This window comes from Sus scrofa, chromosome 7 (genome assembly GCF_054392235.1).
Source record: "Sus scrofa isolate SSC_HxYL_T2T_F1_AM1 chromosome 7, Sscrofa_HxYL_maternal_Yorkshire_Landrace_v2.0, whole genome shotgun sequence".
Lineage (NCBI taxonomy): Eukaryota > Metazoa > Chordata > Mammalia > Artiodactyla > Suidae > Sus > Sus scrofa.
The window spans coordinates 106814896-106826976 of NC_139389.1; the positions used below are offsets into that span (position 1 = coordinate 106814896).

General features: G+C 41.2%; 1 protein-coding gene across 23 annotated transcripts in view; it reads left to right on the forward strand.

Moving 5' to 3' along the window:
• RGS6 (regulator of G protein signaling 6) overlaps nt 1–12081 on the forward strand; it is a 564797-nt gene that overhangs the window by 370224 nt on the left and 182492 nt on the right. For all 23 annotated transcript variants that reach the window (XM_021099946.2, XM_021099952.2, XM_084969664.1 and 20 more), the window contains exon 3: nt 10879–10978. In XM_021099946.2, coding sequence (XP_020955605.1) covers nt 10879–10978 — 100 coding nt within the window. The remainder of the gene's footprint in view (nt 1–10878; nt 10979–12081) is intronic.

Below are 12081 nucleotides of genomic sequence, written 5' to 3' on the forward strand. Positions count from 1 at the left end.
TCTGTTTTCTATTTCCATTCAGTGGAGCCCAGGTGTGGAAGACCAGGGCTCATCTTCAAAGATGAGAATTGTCTCTTCCCTCCAGAAAGTTCCATTCTAGAGGGAAAGAAGCAGAACTGCGGCAACAGAAAATAAGCCCCAAACAGAGGCATATGGCACTTACCACTGTTGTAGAGGGCGAAACACTTTTCTTCTAGTTCTTACCTAACATTCTTGGGATGGAAAAGGGAAATAATACAGACATTCATAATGCATATGTAGGCATGTGCTGGAAAAATCAAGTGACATTTCCTAGAAGAAGAGCTTTGATCAGGACCTGGGAGCGTGACAAGGATTTGGGTGAGTTTGCACAGGTGGATGAATCACAGCATGATCAGGGAGTTGTTTGCAGATAAGTGTGTCCAGGAACCAAAAGGGTTGGTGGAGCTGATGCTGGGAAGGTAGTTTGATGCCAAATCATAGAGGACTTTGACTTCCATAAAGGAAACTTGGCATTGATTTTGTAGCAGTAGGGAGCCACAGCATGTATTTACATACATGATTTCAAGCCCTAAAATTCACCCCCCATGGGCCAGTTCAATTGTTCAGCTTAGAACAGGGGAAGGTGTTGAGGAAAAGTCAGAAATGCTGAATGATTTCAGAGCCCAGGATGTTCTTAGGGGTAGAGGGAGGACAAGGTCTTATGTTTCATGCTCCAGGAAAAAAACTATGTAGTAATATTCCCGGAGGGACCCGTTTTCTTTGGAAACAAAGATACCGACCTCTCTCCAGCCGTAAGGGAAAGGTGATTTGCATGTTAAACTAGAGTATTTTGGTAGGAACTTAATAGGAAAGGCTTCGTGTTCAAATTGGGAGCATTTTATGGTGCTGAACTAATTAGTTGGGCAATGTTGCCACGTGATGTTCCTTGTGCAATTCTCCTTGGTAGGTAGGTTGAAGAATGTGGCAATATTTGGGACATAGGGTAGTATTTGGGATGGGAAATAAAAGTGTAGTGGTTTTTCTGTGTGTAGCATGTGGCGTTGGAGTTAATGAATGGGTCACTGTGACCCATTTAAGAAGCTCCTGGAAATAACTTCTGAGCCACCCATCTAATTGGTCCCAGGTAGACCAAAAACTGAAGCATTTAAAATGTCATGGAAGCAATTACTTTAGATTATAGACAGACATCATCCTTGACATCTTCCTCCAAGGAGACGGCCGCAATTCCTGGTTGACCATGGGTTTGGCTGTTCGGAAAGATCAGAAAGCAGCAGAATATGGGGAAATCTACTCACTTCCTCTGCGGAAGGAGAAAATATTAATCTGTTTTTAAAACAATATACTTATTTTCTAAACATTCACTCTTGAATAGGGGCCACTATTGCTGCTATAACAAATTAACCACAATTTGAATGGCATAACACAACATAAACTTGCTCTTTCATAGTTCTGGGGGTCAGAAGTCTGAAATGGGTCTTTCTGCACTAAAACCAAGGTGTTGGCAGAATTGCATGCCTTGTTGAGGGCTCTAGGGGACAATCCGTTTCCTTGCCTTTTCTGTCTTCTAGAGGCCGCCTACATTCCTTGGACTATGGTCACTCCCTCCATCCTCAAAGCTAGCAAAGTCCCGTCTCCTTGACCTTTTTTCTGTGGTCACACCTCTCTCTTAACTGACTGCAGCCGGGAAAAGTCCTCATTTTTCAAGGACTCATGTGATTAGACTAAGCCCACCTGGATAACCCAGGATAACCACTCCATCTCAAAGCCCTAAGCTCATTACATCTGCAGAGTCTCTTTCGCTGTAAGGTATTATGTTCACAGGTTCCAATGTACAGGATGTGCACATCTTTGGGGACGGGACCAATTTTCTGCCTTCTACACTGTTTATTAAACTTTTAAACATAGGATGTGACCCTATCTTTTGCATCACCTCCCACTCAGCTAAAGCCTTTGGTGAACCTCGGCTGCCCGGGGAGCTACTGTGGCACCAGTGTAGTGACCCAGAGAGCCAGCTGTTTAGCAAGACTGCCTGGGTTTCTTACCAATAATCCCATCATTTCAAGTCTTGGACAGTTTACCTTCCCTAAGTATCAGCGAGCGTATCTGTAAAAAGGGGAGGGCTCCCCATCAGAAGCAGATGGCACACTCAAATTAGGGTCATTTGTGATTCTAATAAAGAGAATTTAGGTCCCCTGACATTTCTGGAATGTTTCATCGGTCAGTGTTCATTTTCCTCATTTGTATTGTATCTGACCTTCCGCATTTAGAGGTTCCTTGTTCCAAAGGACCTGCTCCACTCATATTTTCAAACAAACAACGGATTCTTCTACAAGAGAGATGATGCCTTCTAAGGCTTAACTATTCCAGCCAAGCTCACGGGAAAGTCATTTCCTCTAAAGTGGCATCAGCAAGCCATTTGTTCCCTGACCTAGAATGTCATTCTTGCCTGCTTTTCTCTTCAATTAAATGGGAGAAAATGTTTTCCATAAAAGTAATTTATGAAGCACTACATATGGTAATATTAAAATCGTAAAAGTAAGCTTCCAGAGACAAAACAAATAACACTGCTTCATCCTTCTAGCCTGGCACCGCCCCTGGGTAATGTCAGGCTCAGTACATTGAGGAATTGGCTCCTAGTTCAACTGGTACTTAGGTGCCTGTTTAGCAGTTCCTTGAACATTGTTGCTAAGGTTCATGGAATCTTGAAATTTCTGTTTATTTACAAAGCAGAATTATCTTGAAAATGCAAATACCAAATTTATTATAAATTGCAGATATCACTACCCCCAAGACCCTAATATATGAAGTATCCTATTCAATGCCGGAATCCAAGATAAAGTTTGTTAAGAATGTAGCACTCACATCATGGATTCGTTCATTTACAGATGCATTCATTCTATAATTCATTCAATAAACATTTACTGAGCACTTACAATTAGGATTAAATGATAAGCAGAACAGTCTAACAGGGAATGCAAGTATGAATTAAAGTGATAATTGGTACAGAGAAAGATAGCGGGTCCTATAAGAGCTTATAACAGACAAAGCACTGAGAAATCACAGACAGATTTTAAGTAGAGAAGTTAACAGATCAAATTTTCCCCTGAAGAGCATCACACAGGCTGCATGTAGAGAACAGATCAAAGATGATTCAACATCTTCCCAACCATCCTTCATGAATCTCCTCTAATACAAGTTCCTTGTGGCAGGTAATGTTACTTGGTTAACCCAATCCCATTTCTCTTCTCCTCTTTGCATACGTCTGTGTGGTGTAGAGGGTGGAAATGCTGGATACCCTCTTTCCAGGTTCCTTTGCAACCACCTGTAGCCATGGGATGCTGTTCTGGCCAATGATGCTTGAGTAGAGATCTGTTAGGATCTTCTGGGAAGGAATATTGCTTTTCCAGATAAAAGGAACAAGTACAGCTGTACCAAAACTCCCTGCTTCTTCCCACTTTTTTCTTCTTCTTTAACACAGAAGTGATGTCTAGAGCTGGGATAGCTGTCTGGAAACCATGAAGGAAAGACCAAGATGGGTATTCCCATAGAAGTGAGTAACTGCGGTAACAAGCAGCCACTCATGTACAGAATGCTTGTTATGTGAAAAAAAAAAAATCACCCATGTTTGGAGTTTGGATGTTTTTTTTAGTCTTTTATTGAAGTACAGTTGGTTTACAGTGTTGTGTTAGTTTCTGGTGTATAGCAAAGTGATTCAATTTTATATATATGTATATATATGTGTGGGTATGTATATATGTATACACATATACATCATGTGTGCACATACATAGTATGTATATGTAAATACATACACATACATATATACACACATTATTCATATTTATATATACACATACATATGTATATATATTCTTTTTCAGATTCTTTTTTTTTTTTTGTCTTTTTGCCATCTCTTGGGCTGCTCCTGTGGCATATGGAGGTTCCCAGGCTAGGGGTCTAATTGGAGCTATAGCTGCCAGCCTACGCCAGAGCCACAGCAACGCGGGATCTGAGCCGCGTCTGCGACCTACGCCACAGCTCACGGCAACACCGGATCCTTAACCCACTGAGCAAGGGCAGGGATTGAACCCACAACTTCATGGTTCCTAGTCGGATTCGTCAACCACTTCACCATGGCGGGAACTCCAAGATTCTTTTCCATTATAAATTATTACAAGATAATGTGTATAGTTCCCTGTGCCATACAATAGGACCTTGTTTATCTGTTTTATCTACAGTAGTATCTATCTGTTAATCCCAATCTCCTAATTTGGACACCCTCCTCTCCCCTTTGGTAACAATAAGTTTGTTTTCTATGTCCATGAGTCTGTTTCTGTTTTGTATAAAAGCTCACTTGTATAGTTTTTTAGATTGCACATGTAAGTGATATCATATGATATTTGTCTTTGTCTGACTTAATTTCACGTCGTATGATAATCTCTAGGTCCATGTTGCTACAAATGGCATTATTTCATTTTTTATGGTTGACAAACATTCCTCTGTGTGTATGTGTGTGTGTGTGTGTGTGTGTGTGTGTGTGTGTACACTACATCTTTTTTTTTTTTCTTTTTACTGCTGCACCTGCAGCATATGGAAGTTCCCAGGCCGGGAGTTGAATAGGAGCTGCAGCTGTGGCCTATACCACAGCCTCGGCAACACAGGATCTGAGCCACATCTGTGACCTATGCTGCAGCTATGGCAGATCCTTAGCCCACTGAGCCACAACAGGAACTCCCCACATCTTTATCCATTCATCTATGGGTAGACATTTAGGTTGCTTCTATGTCTCGGCTGTTGTGAACAGAGCTGCTATGAACATTGGGGTGCGTGTATCTTTTTAAATTAGAGTTTTCTCTGGATATATGCCCAGGAGTGGGATTGCAAGATCATATGGTAACTCTATTTTTGGTTTTGTAAGGAAACTCCATACTGTTATGCGTTTGGAATTTTTTTAACTTTCTATCAAAAGCATTCTAAGCTGATACAGTTTAACTGAACACAAATTAGCAGACATTGCCTTTATTGTCATAGCTAGCACAAAGAATCTCAAAACTCTGCTCCTGCCATTGAAATCAGTCTTTTGAATGGGTGGAGAAAAAGGAAAGAAGTCTTGCTGGCTTCCCCTCTGAGTGCCTCTGAAAATGCTATTTCTTAGTGTCTCTAGCTTCTTTGCTGTCTCCAACACATCCTTAACTGTAAGCCTTGATCCCTGAATCTTTCTGAAATTTATTAGTCCATGGTGAAGGGCAACAGATTCTGTTTCTTACCAACTTTTTGTAACCACGGACACTAAATCAGTACCTGGCACTTTGTAGGTGCTCAGTAAATGTCCCCTAAACCAGTAAGTGAATCTGAGAGACATTTAAAAGTTGAGAATAGCCATGTGCTGTGTTTTTAAAAATAAAAGTGAGAAATGGCCTGATCTTCTGGAACACATATGGGATAGAGCATGCTCAGTGAAGCGTGCCCATTTTGGATTAAGAAATATGATTATCATTTGCCAGCTCTGATTCCTGCCTCCAGGCTGATAAGATGTGTCCAAAGAATTATTTTTACTCATTCGCAGACACCAAAACAGAAGGGGTCTTTAATGAATGCAGGCACTAAAGTGACAGCCATTAGTAGCTAGAAATAGGCAACTGATTGCAAAGTCAAGATGAAATGCTTCAATAAAAAAGACCTTTACGCCTAAGGCACACTCTGACTTTTGTTGAAGTTGTGGTGGGTTTTTTTTTCTTTAAATAATAACAACATCGTTTACCTATTCTTGAAGTTTTTTAATCTTCCACTGAGGAAAGGCTGGAGGAGCTAAATAAATTAGTGATCAGATAATTAATTTACACCAACAATATTAGCCTTTAGTCACTTCTGTGGGGAGTTCCATCTATCTAAGCAGAGGTAGAACTGGCCAAGGAGGGGCAGTGTCAGCACCTCTTTGGGTCATGTCTCTGTCTGGCTTCTGAAGCCATATGTCCAAAATTTTTTCTAAAAACCTCAAACATCCCTGGTCCTGCCCAGCACCTTTCTCCCATCTTACACCGCTTAGCACAGGGACACGTTCTGTCTGTATCCCCCTGGCAGATGGGCAGAGTGGGAACCCAGCGGCCTAACTGCTGGTCCTCTTCTTTCCTCAGACACAGCTTTGCATTTGTCAAGTCAGAGAAATCGCTCATGTTTTAGAACTAGAAATCTTGATTTAGCAACCAGGCCTATCACTATCACTGTAGAGAGGAGGGAAGTGAGGTCCAGAGGGGCTAAGTCACTTGCCCAAGGTCAACACAGCAAATCAGGGAAGCTGAGGCTGGCATTTCTCTTGGGTCTCAGGCCAGTGTTCTTCCTATTGTCCCAGGATGGCTCCAGTTTGTAAAAAAAGAGGATTGCTTCTCGCTATGCCTCTTCTTACACCCCCTGGCTGTTTCAGTGAATTGTGTCTACTGTCCTCATAATATTCCTTATTTCAAAGAAAAGCCAGCTGTGGTGTAGTGTTTTCCATTTTTCCTGCTGTTTGGAAGAATGTTTTACCTGTATGTCAGTGCTGAGCTGTGAGCTCCTTGGAGAAGGGCATGTGGTTGTTGTTAGCCATCCAGGCAGAACTGGCCAAGCTGGCCCCATGGTTTCTCTGCATGGCTTGGCTGTCAGATAAGGGCCACCTGCTTGTTGATGGGCACAGTGTAACTCAGGTCCAACATGCTCCCTAATGACACAGAACTTCACACTAAAGGACGGCAGGGAATTGATGTTGCTCTTCTTTGCCACAAAAGGTACCAGAAGTTAGATGGAACTGAACAGTCAAGAAAACAAAAGCATCTACCTCCCCTCTCCTCTTTTCCAACCCAGGAGCTGATCTGCCAGGAGAAGACAAATCCAAACTAGCCCCTGGGAAAAGAGAGAAAACATCCATCTGTAGTCATTGGGCCAAAATAAACCCTGGGGTGGTTGAAAATCTGATTATCGGAATCAATTTCTCTTGTTTCTCCTCTACCCTATTAGGACCGAGCTAAACTTTCCTGTCAATGCAGACAGTATTTAAGTGCCCTGTATTTAAAGGAATGTCTGCAGGCCCTGGTTGAGGAGAAAAGATGCATCTTAGATTTGATAGTGCTTGGGCATTGGCGACAGGAAGACTTGGGGAAGAATCCTGACTTTGCCATGTACTAGCTGTGTGTCCTTGGATAAATCACTTAACCTTTCTGAGCCTTTAATTTTAAGACCAAGAAAAAAAAGCAGATAATTTATTTAAGATACCTAAGACAGTCTTGTTCATAACATAGAGGTTCTGAAAATGTTTGTCACTATAATTTATATAAGCTTCTAGGACCCCATTTTTTATTTGGGAAGGGGGTGTATATATATATATATATATATATATATATATATATATATATATGTATATACTCTCAGCATTTCTCCAGAAACCATGAAAAAAAATTCAGAGACAGTATTATTAACTGATGTCACAGTGAACCCTATAATGGAATCAAACTTAGTGATCACAAATTTGCCTGTTGCAGTGATGGTGGAATAGGCCCCAAGAATTTTTATACACATAGTAAATGGTGTAGATGGAATTTCTGCATTCTTTAAAAGAATTGGATTCTGGGATACCCCACCTCTAAGATGTATTGATTCTTATTACCGGATATTTGTTGTGGCTTCAGCAATTTTGACAAATGCATTTTTTTCAAAGCCCTGTGTATCAGCTCCTCCACCCCAGACTCAGTGGCCTACAACAGGAAGCATGTATTTCTCACTCACAAGTCTACAGGTCAGCTGAGTTTTGACTGATCTAGCTATGGGTTGGGTCCCTTCTGCTCCAGATGTCTCTCACCCTCCTTGGAACAGCACCTAGATAGATGATGCAGAAAGGCAAGAGAAGCGGGTAAGCATTTTCACACAGGTACATTGAAAGCCTCTGCTCACATCATGTTCAATAACATCCCATTGGGCAGGTCACATGGCTGAGCCCCACAGTCAAGAGCAGACCTTCTGCCTATCATGAGGCCAGAGCAAGGATCTGGGTAAATATTAATACTGTGGAGTCAAGAATTGAGGATCAATCGAACATTCTTCTCCATCTCTGATGTTGTAAAGTATTCCTGGAACCTTATCCCCTTTCTGTTCACTTAAGGGGATTGTCCTTTGGATCTGATGTGTGATCTACCTCTTGGTACATTGTAGCCAACATAAGAAAATAGGTCTTCTTCTTTAGTAATTAAGTCCTTTAAAGATTCAGTGGTGTGGAAGATCCTGTTGTGACTAGCGGGTTAAGAACCCAACTGTATCCATGAGGATGCGAGTTTGATTCCTGGCCTTGCTCAGTGGGTTAAGGATCCGGCATTGCCGCAAGCTGAGGTGTGGGTCATAGATGCGGCTTGGATCTGGTGTTGCTGTAGCTATGGTGTAGGCCAACAGCTGCAGCTCCTATTCAACTCCTAACCTGGGAACTTACATATGCTGCAAGTGTGGCCCTAAAAAAGAAAAAAAAATGTCAGTGGTGTGATAAAGCAACTAAACAAAGGAGAAAAGAATCATGGAATTGTCCCCTGCTTAGCCAGTCTTCAAATCCAGTCCACATCAACATAGACTGGAAATTGCACTAACTAATGTCAAGTCAGGGATCTAACTGAATGGAAATATTGGCTTCCCTCCAGTTCCTAGTGATTTGCAGACCATTCCATAAAAAGCAGCAATGTCACTGATACTTCTGGTTTCATATAGCACCCTAGATCAAAGGCATAGATTACTTTGAATATATGACCATTTTTCTAGGAATAGCTCTCCTTGACTATCAATAAGTAATAAACACTCAAACTACTCTGAATTGTTGGCTGAGTTTAGAGAACAGAAGGCAGGGCACTAGCTGAGACTAGTAACAAAAATGTGGGTGAAAAATCCTCCTTATCCTGTCATTTAACAGAATGCAGATCTTCAGAGAATAACCCTTCTTTCTGGTGTGATATATTCAACCACTGCTTAAGGGGCTGCGAGCTCAAGATTCTTTCTCACTACCAGCATCACTTGTCAGGGAAACCCAGAAATATCCAGAGGAGGGTGGTCTCCCTCCTTGGCTGGTTCGCTGAGACTCTTATTGGGTGAGAAGAGCATCTCAGGGGTTAGAAGCCTGATTTTGGGTCTGGCTGCATTCAAGTTCAGATCCACCCCTGGGTAGCTTTGTAACCTCGGGAAGGTCATTTAACCTATGTGGTGTTCACTGATGCTGCTCACAGATGGGCAGCTCACCTCTCTTCCTGGCACTCAGAAGACTAGACCCCTGGCTCCTTTGTGGTTGGATGTTGACTCATTCTGTCCAAAGAATGGGGAGAAAATGTATTATAGTAACATCTGGGCTATAGCACTTATGCAAGACTCTCTGGATTCTCTCTTGTCCCTCTAGCACACTGACCAGCAGCATTCAAGGTGGTGGCTTCTCCATCAGCCTGGGTCCCAGAGTAACTAGGATGAGCAGAGTCCCCTGATGACCTCTGATAGACTTGCAGCATGAGAGAGAAATAAATTTGGTTGTATTAAGACATTGTGATTTTGAGGGTTATTTGTTACCATAGCTTAACCTGGTCTACCCTAATTGATACACCTCACTAAATCTCAGTTGCTTTATCTGAAAATGAGGATAATAGTGGAACCTAGGTTATGAAGTAATTGTGGGAATTAAATAGGATAATATGTGTATAGTACTTAGAATAGTACCTAGCACATATAAATTCTTAAAATATTTTGGCTACTGTATATTATTATTATATTATGTCTTATCCTAATTTTGTAACATGTTACCTATTTCTTTCACATAAATTGTTAGTCATGGACTTGGAGAAACTCATCCACAAATTGCTAGATAAACTACAGCTTTAAATTTCTAGACTTATAATTATGTGACTCTATTAAGGAAGCACTCAGAGAATCCATCTGGTGTTTCAAATATATTCTATTGCTTAAGGGAACAAAATATGTCAAAAAACTAAATATCATCTTCTCCCCTTTTCCAGTTGCCCTCCACCCAACAAAAAGATCTATGTTCTCGCTGCAGGTTGTTCCATATCCTATTCTGATGTCTTCGGCTCAGAAAGTTACATCTAGCTTGTAAATTCTCAGCTACAGTTAGGTTTCCCAATTTTGGCACCTACCTCCTTGGTAGTCTGTCTCTTCTCTCTGCTCTGTTTACAGTATATATACACAGTATCTTGTTTTATCAATACAATTTCACTTGGCTCCAGACCAGAGCCCCCCATGGCCTTTCTCCTGAAAGTATGGTCCCCACGCCGAAAGGAGAGGGCCCTGCTCTTGCTCTGTGGCTCAGGGTGACCGTTTTCACACCACCAGTTACAACCCTGAGTCTTGTCCTCCAGCTTTTCCAGATCAGCACTTTCCGTGTCTTTATCTACACTTTTTATTTCTTCCCAGATGTGACTCTGGCTGGATCCTTCTCTGGTCCCAAAGGCAGTCCCTTCTGTACTTCCAACAGCAGTATGTTAATATATTAGGTTAAACTATAGGAAATTATCATTTTTAGGTTGAATATGGCAATTTCACATGATTCAGCTTATATATAAACTCAGTTTGTGATGAGGGGGAAATCCCATCATATACATATTAAATTACATGTTGGATCCCATCAAGAATTTCTCCCTCCTTATCTTCCTGAGCTGGGGGCGGGGGGGAGGTTGTTCTTACAGACTATGCTATACTCTCTCTCTATAACCCCATGACTTCCCCACCCCCAGTCCTTGGCACATAGCAGAATCTTCTACATTTATGGACTGAGATGGAGGATTTTCCTGCTATCTGTGGTGAGCATCCATGTTCCCACATTTTGGCTGCTTATAAAGGTTTACTGCTACTTTGTGAAATGCAATACTACTTGTTTTCTTTAACCTCTTTCAGATTGAAGACATCATTACAAAGATGCAAGATGACAAGACAGGGGGTGTTCCCATCAGAACAGTCAAGAGCTTTCTCTCCAAAATCCCCAGTGTTGTCACAGGTAAATGTTCTCCTTACAAAGTGTTGATGGCAACAAGAAAATATTGCTGCAATGTAGTGTAGCCTTGATTGTGACCTGGGGGGTGTCTAATAATCCATGACTAGTACATATGATTTATTCAATGTCCTTCTTAAGTCTAGTTCTGATCCTGGTTTCTAGGAAGAAGCTATTCTTTACCCATCATTAAGAATGATCTAGGGAATTCCTGTAGTGGCTCAGCAGAAACAAATCTGACTAGTATCCATGAGGATGTGGGTTTGATCCCTGGCTTGGCTTAGAAGGTTAGGGATCTGGCATTGCCATGATCTGTGCTATAGATCACAGACATGGCCTGGATCTGGCATTGCTGTGGCTGTGGCAGCTGTAGCTCTGATTCAACCCCTAGCATGTGGAAGTTGCCAGTTTTTTAGGGCAGGTGTGTCCCTAAAAAACAAAAACAAAAACCAAAAAAAAAGGTCTAACCATGACAAGCCCCTCTGTATATGGGTTGAGGCTTCATTCATAAACTGACCAGCCCATCAGCAGTTTGATCTGTGTGGTGTATACAAGCACAAAAATATTAAAGAAATTATTTTAGTTTTAAACAAGCTTTAAGAAAGTCTTATGTTCAAATTCTGCAAAATGCTTTTAAGTATCTAAACTCCCTGTACTTGAACTCTTAAAAGAAGTAGTTTTGAAAAGTTTTTCTGCATTACTTTGGGGATTTTGTGTGCTTTGTGTGCTTAAATCTCTCTTAAAATTGTTAATTATGAAATCTATCAAACACACGGGTATAATTTCAAGAAGAAAACAGGTGACACATACCACCATGCCACTTCATAAATAACACATCATCAGTATCTTAGAGCCTCTGGGGGAAATACTGGATGGCATCTACCTCCTTTTCTACCAGAGGAACCCCTATCTACTTTCTAAACAAATTGTTGCTTTTCTTCAGTCTCACCACATAGGCGTGTATCCCTTGCTATCCAAATAAATAACCAAGTAAATTAAGATAAAAATTTAAATGACTCCCTAACTATCAAATCTGGCAATTTGTTTTCCAATCTGGGGGAACCAAAAGAACTAAGTTTCTACTGAACACCTATAGAATGGCTAAAATG